The following is an 18,509-nucleotide window of genomic DNA, read 5'->3' on the forward strand; positions in this document are numbered from 1 at the left end:
TGATTCAGGGAAGGGACACCCATGAGACAAACCTCTGACAGGTGCACCTTTCATGAAAATTAATTTTACAGAAAAAACACTGCACCCTAGGAAGGAATGTTGAAAATAAACAACTTCACATTTTGATYTTAGGAGATGCAGCCTCCAACCACAGGGAGCACTGTGACCCTAACCCACACCACAACCCTCATGAAATTCCCAGCAGCCATGACAAAATGACTGCAGGATAATCCAGCATCTTGGCCCTCCTGCTGTGTCAGGAGTAAGGTACTGGGGATGCAGCCAAAGGGACAAAAGTTGGTTTAGCTGAGCATATTTTGAAAGCAGAGGAAGGACAAAGTCTCTCTACTGGAGAAGTTTAAAGCTTGTGAAAATTGTTTCCAATAACTGAGAAAGGACAGGAGCACAGATACTACCAGAGGCAAGAAAAACAGAAAAATAAACCAAACAACAGCTTTAATTAGATTTTGTGCATAACAAGATTAATCTTTGTGGTAAAGCTGAAACAAAGGAACCCCTAAAAATCCTTTTCTGCAAGGACAATGACAGCAATGCCTCAGCCTAGGGAAGGTGACCACATCAGCCAGGGTTCATCAGTGGAATGCTATTTTCAAAGAGTGTCCAACATCTTTCCCTTCTCTTCTGGATATTTAGATGTTTTTGTTCTGGGGCTAGGGAGGATGTTTCCTAGTGCATCAGCCCGCAGAAGTTCTTGTCCTGACTCAGGAAGATAAACACCTAAGGAGCTGCTACACTGAGTCTGAGATTCAATTACTCTATTTGGCCCATTAAYTGGGAAACTACTCACTCACAGGAGCCTGCTACACCCTGATGGGATTTAATGAACAACCAAAGCAGACCCCTCAAATAAAGCTCTCACTAATCTCTGCTGCACCTTGGACAGCTTCCATCCCACCAAGGCAGCACTTCAGCAGGATGCTCCCACCTTGGCAGTGTCAACATGAGGATGGGAAATCTCAGGCACAAGGAATACACAAAAACAGAGGGCCAGAACAAAGGGAAAGGGGCAAGAAAGGAGCCAAGATCCAGAGTCCRTTTCTTTCGATACCCTAACCTCCCTGAAAACGCTGCAGAGAAGGTCCAAGAAGGTGAGGGAGGCTGGCTSAGCACAGGCACAGACTCTGTGAGGGACTCAGCCGATGTAGATCCTGTGGAAGTCGTTGGCCCCRAAGGCCGCGTTGCACTTGGGGCACTTGCGCTGCCGGGTGTCGTAGCGCGTCTTGACGCACTCGAAGCAGAAGACGTGGAAGCACTTGGTGAGCACCGCGTCCTTCTTGCGCATGTTGCAGCACGGGCACGTCAGGCGGGCCTGCAAYACACASASAGWGYKSTGAGGGCTCTGCAGCCRCCTKCTCTGCTCAGAAAGACTCTGAACATGAAGGTCCTTCCACTCCTCAGAAGGACAATGTGGTTACTTCAATGCCAGAGTACAGACAAGACAGTGTGCCTACAGTCCTTGTGACTTAAGTAAAGAGGGAAGCTGACACACACAGATACTCACCTTGTAATCCTTGATTTCCTCCATCAGGATCTCATCACAGTTGGGAACCATGTCAGGCTTCTTTGTGGTCTCCAGCTTCCTGCGCAACCTAGAAATATCTTCCTGCACARAAAGAGGAGACCAAGTGAATGAGCAGTACATTCTCTGTCACAGCTTCTTTGGGGACCAAAGTGCACATGCACCTGCCTAAGTCATGCCACCCATAGTTTCACCCCCAATAACCCAAGAGATGATGTGATCATCTGATGCCACAAGTGCTATCAGTTATCAGTGGACAAAACCTGAAAGAGCCAAGACCTGATAAAGAAATTAAAGTGGAACTGTGCACCAAAAGAGTAGTTCAGCTGAAACCCTCTCCAAACTCAATGCACAAGAAGGACACTAAAGAAGACAGATATTGAAGGATTGTGCATATAACATATACCTCAGCCCGTTTGAAGTTGAACATCTCTTTCTCTCTAGTTACTCTGTTTTCCACAATCTCCTCCTGAAAATCATGTAACTTCTTCTGAGCCAGCTCTAGCTGGGCCTTCAGATCATCTGCAAGCTGGGCTGCATCCATGGCCTGAGAAAGAAAACCAGTATAGAAGTTCCAAACACAGAACAGCACTAATGATTTCCAGCCCCTTGTTATTATTATAAATAACAAGTATTAATATTAGTATTAGTATTAATAACAAGTGCTTAGTATTAGCACGTTCTGATCATTTAGCTTCAATATTCCTTTCAGCAGAGCCAAACCTTGTCACACTGCAAAGCATGTCACTTAGCTTGTGTGAACATTAACTTTAATGATCATTTACATTAACTGTAATGATCACCCAATTCTCTTAAAGTATTTTCAGCCTTCCAGCTTCCACATTTTCTCTTACATGGTTTAGAGGCAATTCTACAGCTGAACTAGAGAGAACTGCAACATACCYATTTCTAATAATTTTCTCTCTTCACTAGTTCTCTTTTAACATTATAAACAAGTTCCCTTAATACCACAAATGGTCATATTAAGCATAGATGACTCTGTTGAATTCTCCCCAGCTCCTCTTCAGTGATATTCCTGCTTTTCTTTCTGCCTGTCTTAATGTAATTTCTGCAWTTCTACTAAAACTTAGTAACCAAGGTAGCATCAATCATAAGACTTRGTCTTATTTTACTGGTAGCACACAAGGCATTTGTTAAAAAGTGTTCACATCCCCCAGCTGCACCTTCCTTTCTATAAAAGCTTTGACCTGAGTTAACTTCATCAGGCTGCTGCCTCTTTGCACCATAGGTTTTCTACAAAGGCACCTTACCTCAGCTCCCTAATCAGGCTTTTACAGAAACACTTATGACCTGCTCCTCTTTATCAAASGACTATATCAGTCTCCAGTACTTTAATCATAATTCTCTCCAGGACTCCTCAGCCTTCTGGTATAGAAATCCAAAACCAGGGAATATCAAKTTCTGTGATACCAGTGAGAGCTCAGAGCCTTTATTCCTCCTACAAGGCAACAGCTCCACCTTGCAACCCAAGAGGAAACGCAGCCATCACTCACCTTGCGTTTGTTCATTTCCAGGGCCTGWGTTCGCAGACCTAACTCCTTCTCTCCTGTTCCAATACTGCTCTGCAGTAAGTGCTCCTTCTCCTCCAGCTTACGTACAACCTGCAGCTGGGCATCCACCTTGGAAAGAAAGAGAGAAAGTACAGAAGGAATGAATGCATGCTCTGTGGTTGTATATATTATATAATAGGATTGTCATTAAAGCTGCAGGCTTAAACTACCCCTGCTTCCCTCTCACCAAGGAGTTCATCTTCAGCTTGCCTTRCTCTCCCTGAACAGCCATGCCAGCATCCAAGGGAGCTGTACCCAGATCTCTCTGGTCAACACTTTAAAACTTAGCATTCAAATATTTGAAGTTGTGAACAGTGGCTTAAAGAATTGCTCCAAGACAAAACAGTGGAGCAAAACAGTGTCAATACCACTGTTTTAGCTRTTGCTGAGCATTACCTACACAGCATCAAGGCTGAGTGTGCCCAAGAAGCTGGGATGCCACACAGCCAGGACAGCTGTTCCAGCTGGCCCAAAGGGCATTCTGTACCATACAATGCTCAGCAATAAGAGCTGGTGGAAAGGAGGAAGTGGGAAGATGTTCAGAGSTGCAGTGTTTATTACATAACAATAAGGCATGATGAAGCCCTGCCTTCCTGGAGATGGCTGAACTCCTGCCAGCCACAGCGAGTAACGAATTAATTCATTTTTTGCTTTGCTTGTGTGAACAGCTTTACATTAACTGTTGAACTGCCTTKTTTTCATCTCACTTGTGCCCCTCTGATTCTCTCCCTTACCTCTCAGTGGGGGAGCAAGCAGACAGCTGAGTGCAGCTGCCTACCAGAGATAACCCACAACACCTTCACCTTCCCCACCAGCTCTCTTGCCCTGGCTTCCTTTTTCCATATTACCTGTGTCTTCAGTGTCAAAACTTGGTCTGCCAGCTCCTCCTTTTCCTCTTTCAGCAGCTTGTGGATCTGGTTGGATTTGATACGTTCTGACATGAGCTTGAAGTTGGCATCATCCTTCTCCCGGAGCTGCTGCATCAGGCGGATGTTCTGCTCCTGCATGTCCTCAAAGGCTTGGCCTGTGACATCCATTTCTGACAGCAGGGCCTCTTCCTCCTGCAAAAGAATCACAGGCTCTGGCAAAACTGTCACCTGGACCCCATACAGTTACCCTGAACATTTTACTCAGATACCCAACCTAGCAAAGATGAAGGAAGATTCTTGGTATGAGGAAACAGTATCATCCAACAACTAGAAAATAATGCTCCTTAGAAGTCTGCTCCACAGCAGAGACTCTGAATTTGAAAGTGTAGAGAAAAGATGGTTATCTATGGCTTGTCTGGCAGAATCAGCTTTGACAGACTCATGGCCAGAGCTGAGCAGAAACCAACTCCCAATTTCCAGCAGCTGAACAGCTGTCAGATACACCAGGCCAAAAATTCTACATGTAGATAGCTTGACAGCTTCCAACTAACAGGCTGCCAAGCCCCTTAAACTCACTTTGGCCACTTCAACATTGACAAGGCAGAGCAGTTCTGTTCTACAGTAAAAATAATCAGAATTCTGAAAAAGTCCACATCAAATCACTGGCTTGCCTCTACCATACTCAGGTGGTCCTGCTCTCTCATTGGACAAAGCCTTGTTTAATAGAAGGTATGTACTCACATCATGCAAATATATTCATTGTATGAACTGTAGAGATAATAACCTTTAAAAACAAACTGTAACCTCCACCCCCAATGGCTGATAAAACCATTTCTCCTCCACCTGCTTAATCACAACCAGACATCTGATTGTTTATTTAATATTAGTTATTAAACATTTCCCACTATGGCCTGCCTGTGACACCCCTGAGTTGAGGGTTGAGGTGTTTATTCTGTTGGCGGTTCTTTTGCTTCTGCAGTTTCCTTCCCACTTGGTAAAAAAGGACCAAACTCACATCTCTGGCCCACACAGATATAAATTCCTTCTCTCTTCCTGGATGTAACCTGGAAGTGGCTCCTTCAGAGGTGCTCCAGCCAAAACAGAATTCATCAGAAACTTCTCACCTGCTTAGCCATGGCAAGTTTCTTCTGTAAATACTCAATTTGTTCCTCCACTGCTCGGATCTTGCGGAGGGCATCCTCATCAGCCATCTTTTTACTCTCCTTTTTCTCCTTGTCTTCCAATTCTTTCACCCTCTGCCTCAGTTCTTCAAGCTGCAAGAACAAACCAGAAATGACACTAAACACAAGGATGTGCCCTGAGCATTGTTAAGAGCCTGTTTTCCCCATAATTCTCTGAAACACTCAGAACTGCCTTCAAAGCATGGGAAAAGAAAAGCACATGCCAATTCAACATAGCATTACAGGCAGATTTACCCTTGAGATGGGTTGTAAGCCCAAGATCTTGACTTCAATAGCTTTGMAAATTTCACAGCATCTTTTATCAGAGCAGGAACACCAGTGTCTTGCAATTGTACATGTATAGATATGTGGACAGAAAACATCTTCTCCTTTAAAGGCTTCTGGTCAAGGACCTTTCTCCATATAGAAAGGAGATAATAAGGAAGAAGTAAAATAAAACACAGAGCCACAAACTTGGCAGACAAGTGATAACGGAGGCAGTAATGAAAATAAAACCTGGTCAGTCACACTAATTGATAAGAGCATGTGAGAGTGTGAGAATGTTTATTCCATCAAGGTTATCTGAGTGTGGGARAAGGAGGAAAACCAGAAACAAAATATACAAAGACAAAAACCTGACAAAACAAATATGGAGACGAAGAGAGGAAGGAAACCTCTCCAGCCACAAGTCGACAGGCTTTCAAAAAGCTACAGGGACCACTTCCAGGAAAATCAACTTGGACTTTGTAACTGATGACACTGTAAACCAAGAATGGCTCCTGAACAAGGAGGGCTGTGAGAATGAAATGTTGTTCAAATCCAGTAGCAATGTGCARGAAAACAGAGAGTGAGAATGAACAAATTTGGGTTAGACAGAGAAGGGTGTAAAAGAAGCCAGCCATATGTGATAGCCAGTACACCCTTGTCTGGCTCAGCCCTGTGCATGATCATCACAGCCTCTCCTGTCCTATCTTCTTGTATCTTTTTATTACACATTCTCTTAACTATCTCTGTGTAATTGAAGACTTTACTCCATGTATGTATGTGCTACATAGAGTCAGGGCTGCCTGTAGGTAAGAACTGCTTGTGAAGGGGTACCAAACAGAGAGAGGTGCTGGTTCTTGAGGGATCTACAAATGTCTCAGTGCTTATGGAACTAGAGATTGTTATGTGTGTGCCTGCACAATTGACTATCCTTGTTTATCTCCACRCCATTCCAATCTCTCTTCTCAGTGACAAAGCTGAGAAGACAAACAGTACTTAATTTTGGAGAGAAACAGCACAGTTCTGTTGCAGTGTATCTGAAGTTTAAGTAACACACAAAAAAAAACCAAGAGAAATTAGAAATACCTCAGCTTTTGCCTTCTTCTCAGCTGCCATCAGCTGTACTTTGTCTCTCTGCTCTTTGGGGGCAGAGCGGTACATATCYAGCAACAGCTTCATCTCCTTCTGGCTCTCCTGGGCCTTCCTGGAGAAAGGGAGACAGACSACTGTGAGAACACATCAGGAAAGCCACACTGTTACTGTTATTGTCAGCCTCGGAGTCTGACAATATTCTCTCCATGTCCCACATGGATGTAGAGTCATACTTGGCTCATCTTATCCCAGTAAYATGAAACAGCAGATGAGTACAGGCTGGAAAAGAAACATGTTCATGCACATGGGTTGAAAAGCAAAGTGTGAGGTGGAGGTGAAACAGTAAATTACAAACAATCCACCTCTGCTCAGGTAACCATCCAGGAGAGAGAAGCCTGCTCTGTCCTTTGTCAATAATTGCTGCTCTAAAGTTCTATGTCATGACAGCAACAAAYGTTACTTGACCCACACCATGAAGTATCTGGTTTGGTAATTCGTGCTTTAGGCTACTGTATGAAAAACAATAGTGCACTGACCAAATCACAATGAGATATAGAGGGTGCCAAGAAACTTTCTTGGTATTACACTTCACTTACTTATTCCCTGAGAGCAAGAATACACAAAGGGACAAACAACTTACTTGAGCTCAGCCTTCAGCTGCTTGATCACTTCAGCCTCCTTCTTTCTTCCATCTTCATGTTTCCCTTTCTCTTTCTCTTTGGACTCTCTCTCCTTCTCAGATTCCTTCTGCTTCTGCTTTTCCCGCTCTCGTTCCTTTTCCTTCTCTTTCTCTTTTTCTCGCTCTCTCTCTTTCTCCTTTTCCTTCTCTCGTTCCCTCTCCCTTTCCCGTCTCTCCCGCTCCCGTTCCTCTTCATCTCTCCTGGCCTTCATTTCATTAACATCTTCAGAAGCAGCCTTGGAAACAGACACTTGTGCAGAAGGATCATCAGGCTCCTGCTTGACCTCTGGAGGTTCCTCCTTTGTGTCTTCAGTGCTGGACTGGGACTGCAGGAGAGCACTGCCACTGCGAGARCGGATCTGGTGTGGAACAGCAAGAGAGATAAAAAGAAAACAAACCTTTAAGCTCTTAGCCAGAAATCTTCCTTACCCCCTTCTCCCTTGTCTTCCCAGATCCATSCTTCCATGCCCCCTTTGTAACTACTTTTCAGGGAGCACTACACAGCCACAAAGGAAGAGTATTCCTTTAGTCAAAGAAAGCAGGAGAGTGCAGAGCTCCACAGAAAATTTCACTGCATCCTGCACACTATATCAGAAACATTGATATTGCTGGCAAGGGTGACAGTGYTCCCCCTTCTCCTAAGCACTTTTCCCTCTTTTCAGGCATTTCCTGCTGTGTTACCTTGCTCAGGTCAGCCTGAGCCTCTCTCAGCTTGCGTTTGTATCTCAACACCTCTCCCTTCAGCTGGTGGTTGTGGTTCTGGAGGCTGCTGATGAGGTGACGCATCTCCCGATTAATTGGGCCTGCAAAAACARAAACACCACTGTAACACAACACACTTCTTCAGCCTTCTGTGAGGATTTTCTTTGAGATGGAGAACAAGCTAAATGACAATGACAAAGAGTTTAAATGAGACTGTTACCATTCTGCCACAAAACAAAGCAATACAACATACTTGCAGAAAAAGTTATGCCAGTTTTATATGCAACCATAAGTCCTTGAAATTCACAGTCCTAATTTTTCCATTAATATTACTTTTATCCCCATGATCCTAAASTAAACATGTCATCTTATAAAAAAAATTTGATATAAACGCCACTTCAGAAGTAACTTATTTCCTCTGATGAAATTTAAGAATTACTGCTTTCCTGTCCAGGTTGTCCTTCCAGACTCGGAAATGAATTCTTTCTGTATAAGTCACTTTTCAATAATGCAAAATATCCTGTTGTAAACCAAATTATTAGCAAACTGTATGTATTATAATCTAGAGAGAGAATCTAGAGAGAATCTAGATTCTAGAGAATCTAGAAAGAAGTCAAACAATATGGAAATGCCCTCCCAATAAAAGAGGTAAGCGCATTGTTTTTTGAGATGATGAGACTTGCCACAACTATTTAACAGTAAAAATGACTCAAGCTAGGTGTTGTACTGCACTGTAGCTTGTAAAGGGTGTTGAGAAGTAGGTGGTGGTTGTTTTTAGGCACAGAACAGTATCATACCTGCTTGCTCATTGGCAGCAAGTGTCTGTTCAAACTCTATCCTCAACATCTCATATTCTTTGCGGACTTGTGCCAGGGTRTCCTCCAGCTGAATCACCTCTGTGCGCAGCTTCTTGTGAAGGCTGACCTCGTCCCTCTGAGGAACAAAACAGAAACATAACTTGRTGCTTTCAACCTGGAGTATCTCACAACAACGTAAGGTATCAGAACAGCTCAAATTATTGCCAGAAATGTAAATTTCCTGAGCCACACAGACCCAGTAGTGATGGTCAGAGGCATGATAGAGCCCCTGGGGCTGATGGTGCAGAGGTGTTACCTCAATCAGTTCCACCTGGCGCTGGTGAGTGGCGCGGGTGCCGTGGAGCAGCGTGCGAGCCTCGTCAAGATGTGCCTTCAGCTGAAGACTCTCGTTATACAAAACTGAGAAYTGGGACTGCATGCAGCGATATTCYGGGGTCTCCTTCACAGCCTCCTCCACTGCTCGTCGCAGCTCAACCTAGTTGGGACACAAGAAAATGCCGCAAAAACAAAAATAATCCCCTTGTCTTTGGTTTTGTCCCACAAGATTGGAGAACAGTGAATCAAGCTGCCACAAAGACAAAAGCAGAACTTTAACAGGTTTTCTGTGAGATTGGTGCAAGTAATATGCTTCAGTATCAATTTAGAAGTCTCTGATTTCTCTGCTTTCACTGGGCTGCTTCTCTTGTGCAGTCACATGATGAAAGTTTTTGACTCTTACATCCTGAYATAGTTTCTCTCAAATATGTGAACTTGGTAAACGTAATAAACCATAATCACCTAAATCAATAAAGATGGACATATAGAAAAGTATGAGAAAACAGAGAAAATCCACATGCAAGGAGGTATTATATTACTCTTCCACCTGTATGACATGACTGAAACAAAGAGCAATTATTTTTAAAAAACAGGAACAGAACTGAACTCCTAGGAAAAAAGTTAGCAAATGATTGTGACTAGTAGCAGCAAAACAGACACCTATATACATACACTCAGCTTAAAAGTAATTAAGAGGAAAGAAGTTGTAAGCTAAAAATCATTTCYTTCTAAACAAACTCATGTAGATAAACAGAATTCAGAGGTGCCTCARGACAGCTTCTGGCATCAGATCTCTGGATTTAGGTTGTCGAGTCAGACATTTCTTGCAAGAGGCACTGATGACTAAGACAACATTTGGTTTATTCTCTCTATCATATACTAATCTACCACAGAGTTACACGTTTTTGTGCAACCACCTTTAAAACATGAGAAACTCATAGGCTATTTCTTRTCTATCCATCTCCCACAYTGGGAAAGACATAAATTCATTGACCYTTTCAAGAGCCTCTCTCCCCATACAAGTTCCCTGATATTTTCATTTCTCTGGTTCCACAGTGGGGTAAGTAGAAGAAGGTCATTGCTTGTCAAGAGATGAAAAGAGTTTTAACCAGACATGGTTAAAATGTAGTGAAAGATCACARTGGGACACAGGAAAGCGATCATTACAATTTCCAACGGTGACCACRCGGTGTCACCAACGCAGTGAACTKCAAGCKYGGTCACAGACTCGCTGAATTGTAGCTTGCCCAAAGTGTAACACAGACAAGARCAGGCTCAGAACAGACTCTGGAGACTGCAAAGCCCATCACACATATCACTCTCATCCTCACACAGGTACAGACATCTCACCTTGAGCTTTTCATTCTGTGTTGTTACTTCCTCAAGATCCTGGCGCAGTTCCTCCAATTCATTCAGGCGATTCCCAGCAAGCTCCTTATTCTCTTCCAGCTCTGCATTCATCTCYTCAAACTGTTGGGATAAACAGCTTGTAAATCCTACTGTTAATGTGTCTCCTGAGAGCACTAATGAAGTATCTGTTTATGCAGTAACAGCAATTACAGACATAATAGTCAGTAAMCTGACCAAGGGACACAGAGTCGAATTCCACCAGGTGTTTCCTAAGTAGGAAACCTGAACACAAACAAAATGGCTTACCTACAGTCAGCCAGATTTGTGGAACAGGATCTAAAGTTATCTAAAATAAGTATCTAAATTCTGTTCAAACTGTAGCTCTATGCACAAGTTCTCCTGGACTTTATTCCACCCCTTGCCCACAACCAAGCTCCTGACCTTACCTTGCGGGCATTAATGGTGATTGTTCCCCCATAGAGGCTGCTCCCAGCTCCATACACCTTGTAGCCTTTGGAATTTACCTGCAAAAAAATGCAACAGATTTCCTCAAGAYCCCATTAAATGCTGACAAGACTGATGCAGCATACCCAAGATGGTACACTCCAGGTTCTCAGTTCYCACAGCAAACTACCAGAGAGGATGTCACACATCCAAACCCATCCCCATTTCCCAGGTTTCCTGGCCAAGAGGGCAGCACTTACTCGTTCCAGGACATCGGCCAGGTGGCGGTTGAGCCTCTGYTCCCTCTTGCGRATYTTGTCAATGTCCCACTGAAGGTCATCAATCATGGTCTCTAGGACAGACACCCGGGATTCTGCTGTCTCCACCCTCTCTTGCAGCTTGGAGAACTGCAATCAAATGAGTCTTTCAGCCACCATATTCCTGGATACAATCAAACCTTCCTGAGGCTGMTCAGGAGTAATTTCTCTCTTATTCATCATGGGCTTTTCATCTTTTGCTGTGGTGATAGACTASTCAGTGAACAGACCTGAATTTTATACTGGCCAAATCCCAAGACAGTAACAAAAACAAGACAAAACTAAAAATGGAGAAAGAGCAGGAAGACAGTAATATCTGGCAGAATACAGAAGCAGCCACCTCAGCTTATACAATGGCTTTCTAAAATTTTGTTCTTTTTAATCCCTGTGTTCATCAACTYTACAGACCACTTCAATGCTCAGAGGTCTAACACAGAGCAAGACCAGCATTAACACAATTTGTGAATGAACAARCTGAAATCTCTGAAACAAATGCTGCTAATAATGTGAATCCCTTAATGACAAGGATCATCTTGTAACTGATATCATTACACTCTTAAATGACAGATAAAAACCAAGGAATTCAGAATGTCACCTCATTTGTCCCAGGTGTCTACAGCCACCTCAGCATCACCTGCCCCCACCTCCTCTGCTCTCCCCTTTTTTTCAAAAGTTAAATCCATTCAGCTCACTGACTTTCTTACACTGTTTTCCTTTTGTGATGCAATAAGTAAATCAAATCAATCTGTGTTACACAGAAAATCTATGTACAGTTCTCCAACAACAACCATTTTCATAACTTTCAAACCAATTTGCTTCTGTGTCTCCAAGGAAATAATCTGCTTTCCAAACTATAGTAATAATAAATTATGCTAAGCAGGACCTCAAARCAGATTTCTTTCTCTCTCCTTTTTATACCTCCTGAGACATGATCCTGTGCTTCTCCTGAAGAACATCAGCCAGTTCCTGCAGCCGTCCATTCTCRTGTGACAGGTAGGTATTCAGCTCCACTACTGCTTCTTCCATCAGTGTAATATCTGAAAGGTGCACAAAAAAGGGAAATTAATGGAAATCAGGAAACACTGATTTTAATTCTTAAACAGCAAAGAGAAATAAGAAAACAGAAAAGGAAATTTCTACGTATAACTTCAGTTTAATGCACCTCTCTCACAGGTGGTTTCTGAGGACCWGATCTCTATCCAGAGAGGTTTGACTTGCACTCCCTAGGCAAAAGGCTGCACATTTCTWCCCCAGGTATCATCCCTTCACACCAGAGATCACTTCACTGCATCAGTATCAGCAACTCAGAGCATGCCCTTGGAACCCAGAACACCCAAATGCAGGCTGAATTTATGCAGAAACCTGCTACAACAGTTTGTGACTGCCAGCTAAGGACAGCAACACTTCTCTACACCAATGCCAGATTTGTCAGAACTCCTTGGTCTGAGCACGCAGAAGGCACACCAAAGAGAAGCTACCATTCCATCCAAGTTTTCATTCCAAAGATTAAAATTCTAATTTTAAAACAATGATATTTTTAAAACAGTCATCCAAGTATAAAGTGGATCTGCTACATTAATTTTTAGAAGATGGTCATTGGGCTTTTTCTGCAGAACTGTGTTGTGTTCAAAACTGAATGCTACACTAAGTACACCATGCCATGAGATGGGTACCGGTTTCTCAAAACTCAGTGGAAACTGAGAGTTGGTTATTCCTATATCTTCTACTAAACTGCAAATGAGAAGGAGTCCAACATCAGCTTGCAATGCTGATTTCACTWCTTTACTTGTAAGCAGGAAGCCTTGTATGAGTTGGCTGAGGACAGCTGGGTTTGATAAGGTTCAACTGTGTTGTGTAACTTCTCATTAGGTGCATAAACACAGTACTGGCAGAAACAAGCTGATTTTTAGCCCAACACATTGGGCAGAACTATCAACATTCAAATTCAGRGCTAGCAACAATACACTTCTAGCAGATGGTCCTTTATCAGAGGTTTTGATAACAACAGTTTGGAAAGCCAAACCAATTCATTTTGGAAAACACATGCATTTGAGAAGGACTAGACCTTAATGTTTACAGTGCAGGATCAGATCTAAGATGAGCATTCCTGAATACCTGCCACCTTGCTCATACCTCCACTATTCAGCTTGTGAGACAGCACATCCACCTTCTCCTGCAGCTTGTCATACATTGTCACAATCTGGGCAACAGCACGGCGGGAGGACTCCACTCGCTCCTGCAGCTGAGATTCTATCTCCTCACTGGTACTGCTGGCTAAAGTGGCCAGGAAGGAGAATGCYGGCTCCATTCCTTCTCCTGGGAACATAAAGAGGTGAAGAGGTGAAAAAAAGTAAATGTGCTCTAGAAGGTAATATATCACTGATCTTCACAATCATAAAAAATGTCTCTCTCAGCYTTTAGAAAGGGACATCAGCTTTATCCACAGCTGAATTCCATCTTTTCCACTAGCCCCAACAGGTGCCTCACCTCGTTCCCTCTCATCTTTGCGCTCCTGATTACTGTCGGAATCTGGTTCAGGTTCTGGCACCACCAGCGCTTTTCTTTCAGACAAAAGGTCTCCAAGACCTTGATCCAGGTCGAAGCGTTTAAGGATGATGCGGATATTTTCATCGAACTGAATGACGGGCAAAGCAAGACAAGATGAAGAATGGATGTGAATAAAGAGAGTGAGGTGATACAGAAGGAGAGACAAGAGAACAGTGTATATATATAAAGTAACAAAGTATATAAAGTAAYAAAGCTGTTACCAACCTGATTCCAGTATCTGTTGATGATCAGCAGAGAGGCATCATCAGTGGCCTGCCGACGCTCCAGTTTCTCGATGTGCTCCCGCAGCTCATCTTCGATGGCCTGGCGCTGGTCAAGCATCTCYGCCAGCTTCCTGTTCTTGGTCTGCAGGGTCCGGATGTCCAGCTCCTCCTGGACACAGGCACACGGGACACAGTCCAGGTCACACAAGGGCTCATACTGACCCCAGAGACATTTTTGCCCACAGATGAAAAAGAACAAGGTACAGTGGGATTATGCAAGGAACACATACCGTTGAAGAAACACCACCAAGTTTAATGGTCTCCACAGTGGTGCCTGAATCTTCAACACCTGCCTTCTTCTCYGGAGGTGCAGAAGGGCCAGGCTCTCCAGCCGTCCGTTTATTGCCAATTCCAGACATGGYGGCTGAAGTGTATCGATTCCCACCTTCTCCAGGTTCTTCCTGAAGATTAAAGAACACTATTCAAAAAATGCCAAATACACATCCATGCAGTCAACTTGTTTTGGGGTTTTTAGCATGCTGCCCCATCAGTAGCAAGATGCCCAAAAGACAGCAAATCATGGGATTCTATAAAGATTTTGAAAAATATTTTTGGGAGGAATGGGTTAAAAGTGGAAGACTGGTGAGGAGGACTGTAACACATTCAAGTGACCTTGCAGCTGGGATAAACCAGTGATCTCTGGCATGGGCTGAGCTTAAAAGTGCCCACATCCCTGTTAGTTCACCTCTGCCCTGGTGCTGCTTCAGGAATCCCACAATTAGCAAGGTGATGGATACAAACTCCTTGTGTTCTGTGAGTTTGTGCCTGTCTGAGCTGACTCACACATTCTGGTCCAACATTTTAAGCTGTAAAAGACATTAACAAGGTCAGCACTGAAAGCAGAAAGTTGATGGGAAAATATCCACTGCTCTGTAATGTTAAAATGGAAGCACTGTACCTTATCACGCTCTTTGCAAAAAAATCTTCATCCAGGTTCAGTCTCTGCTTTTCTGCATCAACAAACATTAACCAGGTTAGACTTTAGCAAACAACTGAGACTGTGTCTGTGTGGCACCAGCTCACTTCACAACAACCAAACTGTTCCTATTGAATCTACACACAAAGCCAGTCAAAGCTGAGGGCAGTGACACCCTGGAAATGAGCCCTGTACTTAGAGATCTTACAAATCCTACAGAACTAAAAACCAGCTCCAAGCCGAGGCTTGCAGACACCCATTCCAAGAGTTTTTCTGTGTACTAGGAGAGATGCAGATGTGTTTGAAGAGAATCCATCCTTAAATTGATGCAGTCTGAAAAGCTSTGGATCCATAGTTACAGAATYASAGAACAGCTGAGGCTGCAAGGGAGGACTGGACGTCACCTGTCCCCTGCTCCTGGATGAAGTAGGGTCAGCCAGAGCAGATTGCCAAGGGCCTCTCCAAGCAGCCTGAGCATCTCCAGGCACAGAAACTCAGCCTCTACCAGCACTTGATTACCCTCAACATTAAAACAGGTTTTTCTCACGTCTGAACAGTATTCCCCATAGTTCCCTAAAATATTATTGAGCAAAATTACAAGTATCTTGCCAAAGGGTTTCCAAAACAAATGGAGCAGCTGGAGGTGGAAAATGGAACCAATTAGATCGTCACTAGACATGAGCTGCATTCTTTTCCCAGTCACTGATGCTGTGCCAGCCTCTAGACTGAATGAAACCATAAGTGAATGAAATGCAAACCATAAAACCTGTGTTGTTCCATTTAAGCCTATAATGGCATTTATACTCAAACTAGGGGTTACAAACTGAACCTTCCAGTTCTCTATTTGCTCTACCGAAAGCAGTAAGACCATTGCATTTTTAAGATGAAGCTGGTGCACTGCTCTGCCAAACCTCAGCATTTAACAAGCATCTCAGCTTGGCGTTACCCTTCATCACACACAAAATAATATAAAGATTATTTCTAAGTGAGCTACTGAAGCAGCACACATGGTGTTCCTGTGAGGTATTTTTCAACATAAGCATTAAATTACATCTCAAATTAAAAAACAGACAACTTAAACTGAACCATTTTCCAAATCTTTGCAGCAGCACCAACTTCAGCTGGAATTACAACGGCACTAGAAGGGGCGGGGGAAGAGCTGTCACTAAAAACACTTCATTTGTCCCCTGTCAGTCCAGCAAGCCACCAGTCACCACTCTCTTTCACTCTGTTTTTCCATGGATAAAATACCCCTTCCACTATCCCCACAGTTCCAGCTCCCCTCTCCCCACTTTCTCACCTTCTGTACACCAGGACCCAACTCGTTAATTTTTTATGGCCACAGATCCTCTCTGTCACAAAATCACAGAATAATTTAGACTGGAAAAAACCTCTGAAACTGAGTCCAAGCTGTCACCACGCTGTCAGCTAGACCAGGGCACTGAGTGTCACATCCAGTCTTAACTTAAGCACCTCCAGGAAGGGACAGGSACTCCACCRCCTCCCTGGGCAGCCCCTTCCAGTGCTGACAACCTCTTCTGCTGCACACTTTTAAGTGTGAATGTACACTGCTTTGAATGTGAGATTTGACACAGAAGAGCTGATCTGCTCTGCTAACTAACAAAATTTTACTCACCCTGTGTTTGCCTMAAAAAAAAAAATAATATGGCTTTCTGATTAAAAGCCCTACAAATTCAAACTCAAATTAGATTTTCTCTTCTCATAAACTACCATTCTAAATCCAAAAGTCTCAAGGTTTTATTACATTTGCCACCACCAGCTGCTCCGGGCGTAGTACAAAYGTACTACAAACTGTAGTACAAACTATACTGTGGTGAAGTACAAATATAAACCTGTAATTATGTACAGTCAAAGAATCAGAGAAATAAAAGCTGCTGTTTGAGTTTATACTCCCCAGCAGAATTCCAGAAGTTCCATCCATAAGCCTAACAGGGATTTTTTCCATGGCTTCAGGTCAGGCTCAGCAGGAATATCTTAAGCATTTAGAAGAAAGAAAAAAACTGCAAATCCCCTGCTCTGCCCAGGCCTAGCAAGGCACAGCTGAGGTGCTGTGTCAAATTTTGCCTCCTCAGTACAGAGACAGCCACAAAGATGATGTGGGAGCAGCACTCTTACAGACTGTGATCTCTGGGCCTGGTTAGCCTGGAGAAGACTGAGAGAGAAATCTCATTAATGCATAGAAATATCTCCAAAGTGAGCGCCAAGAAGGTGCATCAGACTCAATTTTCAGTGCTGCCCAGCAACAGGATGAGGAGCAGAGGCCATAAGCTAAAACACAAGTCCCACCTCAAGGTGAGGAAGAACCTCTTTTCACACTGAGGGTGGCAGAGCCCTCAGTGAGGAAGCGGAGTCTTCCCCCTCAGGAGACATCCCAAACCCAGCTGGATTTATTCCTGTGCCACCTGCTCCAGGTGACTCTGCCTTGGCAGGGGGGTCGGAATGGGTGATCTTAACCAGAATAATTCTGTGATTCAGCCTCCCACACACACACACCAACCGCTCTTTTCTCCCACATCCCGTSAGGGTCCTGCCCCAAYCCYCGGGATCTCCCCACAGCRCCAGCCGGACACRCCTCARGCCCGTCCCTCCKTCCGCGGTGCCTCCAAATTCCAGCGACCCCCTCCCCTCCACACGGCCTCCTCCCGAGCCCCGGCTCCCCACAGACCCACCACAGCCGCCCCGTCACCCTCACCGCCGCCACCGCCTCCTCCTCGCCCCGCTCGGCCGGCAATGGCCGCCGCCGSCCGCCCCTTCCGGCCGCCATTTCGCCCTCACCCGTCATGGAGGCGCCGCTTTGCCCTCGCCCGACATGGCGGCGCTGCCGCGGAGCCCGACGCCGCCGCCCTCACCCTCAGCAAAGATGGTGGCGAGGGCGGAGCAGCACACGCCTGCACGGAGGGAGGAGGTCCCGCCCACACGGAGGGAAGAGCTCTCGCTTTCACGGAGGGAGGAGCCCCCGCCCTCATGGATGGAGGAGCTGCCGCTGTCAGGGATGGAGGAGTTCCCGCCCTCACGGAGGGAAGAGCTCCCACCCTCAGGGACGGAGGAGCTCGGGAAGAGCTCCCGCCCACAGGAACGGAGTAGCTCCCGCCCTCAGGGATGGGGGAGCTGCCGCTCTCAGGGAAGGAGCTGCTCTCGCTTTCACGGATGGAGCAGCCCCCGCCCTCAGGGATGGAGCAGCTCCCGCCCTCAGGGATGGAGGAGCTCCCGCCCTCAGGGACGGAGCAGCTCCCGCCCTCAGGGACGGAGTAGCTCTCGCCCACACGGAGGGAAGAGCTCCCGCCCTCACGGACGGAGGAGCTCCGCCTTCATGGATGGAGGAGCTCGGGAAGAGCTACCGCCCACAGGAACGGTGGAGCTCCCTCCCTCACGGATGGAGGAGGTCCCGCCCACACGGAGGGAAGAGCTCCCGCCTTCACGGAGGGAGGAGCTGTCGCTCTCGGGGTAGGAGCAGCTCCCGCCCTCATGGATGGAGGAGCCCCCGCCCTCATGGGTGGAGCAGCTCCCTCCCACACGGAGGGAAGAGCTCCCGCACTCACGGGGACGGAGCAGCTCCCGCTCTCAGGGATGGAGGAGCTCCCGCCCTCACGGAGGGAAGA

The 18,509-nt window shown here is 45.1% G+C and overlaps 1 protein-coding gene across 3 annotated transcripts; it reads right to left on the reverse strand.

The window, feature by feature from the left end:
* Positions 1 to 438: 438 nt before the first annotated feature.
* On the reverse strand, positions 439 to 17,795 carry RNF20 (ring finger protein 20). Of its 3 annotated transcripts, XM_057384689.1 has the most exons (22): positions 17,603 to 17,674; positions 14,872 to 14,923; positions 14,659 to 14,779; positions 14,204 to 14,374; positions 13,915 to 14,082; positions 13,630 to 13,777; positions 13,276 to 13,458; positions 12,061 to 12,179; positions 11,086 to 11,232; positions 10,828 to 10,905; positions 10,382 to 10,501; positions 9,012 to 9,191; positions 8,696 to 8,831; positions 7,878 to 7,999; positions 7,158 to 7,555; positions 6,512 to 6,629; positions 5,105 to 5,254; positions 3,960 to 4,172; positions 3,055 to 3,180; positions 1,947 to 2,087; positions 1,523 to 1,624; positions 439 to 1,330 (listed from the first exon to the last, which is right to left on the reverse strand). In XM_057384689.1, the coding sequence occupies exons 4-22, from the start codon at positions 14,330 to 14,332 to the stop codon at positions 1,154 to 1,156; spliced, it is 2,955 nt and encodes a 984-aa protein (XP_057240672.1). In that variant the 5' UTR covers positions 14,333 to 14,374; positions 14,659 to 14,779; positions 14,872 to 14,923; positions 17,603 to 17,674; the 3' UTR covers positions 439 to 1,153. The 3 variants fall into 3 exon arrangements, with proteins under 3 accessions (XP_057240672.1, XP_057240670.1, XP_057240669.1); XM_057384687.1 differs by lacking the exons at positions 14,659 to 14,779; positions 17,603 to 17,674 and adding an exon at positions 17,686 to 17,795; XM_057384686.1 differs by lacking the exon at positions 14,659 to 14,779.
* Positions 17,796 to 18,509: the final 714 nt, after the last annotated feature.

Source organism: Malurus melanocephalus, unplaced genomic scaffold, assembly GCF_030028575.1.
Source record: "Malurus melanocephalus ecotype Western Australia unplaced genomic scaffold, MMel_1.1 scaffold_733, whole genome shotgun sequence".
NCBI classification, from domain to species: Eukaryota; Metazoa; Chordata; class Aves; order Passeriformes; family Maluridae; genus Malurus; species Malurus melanocephalus.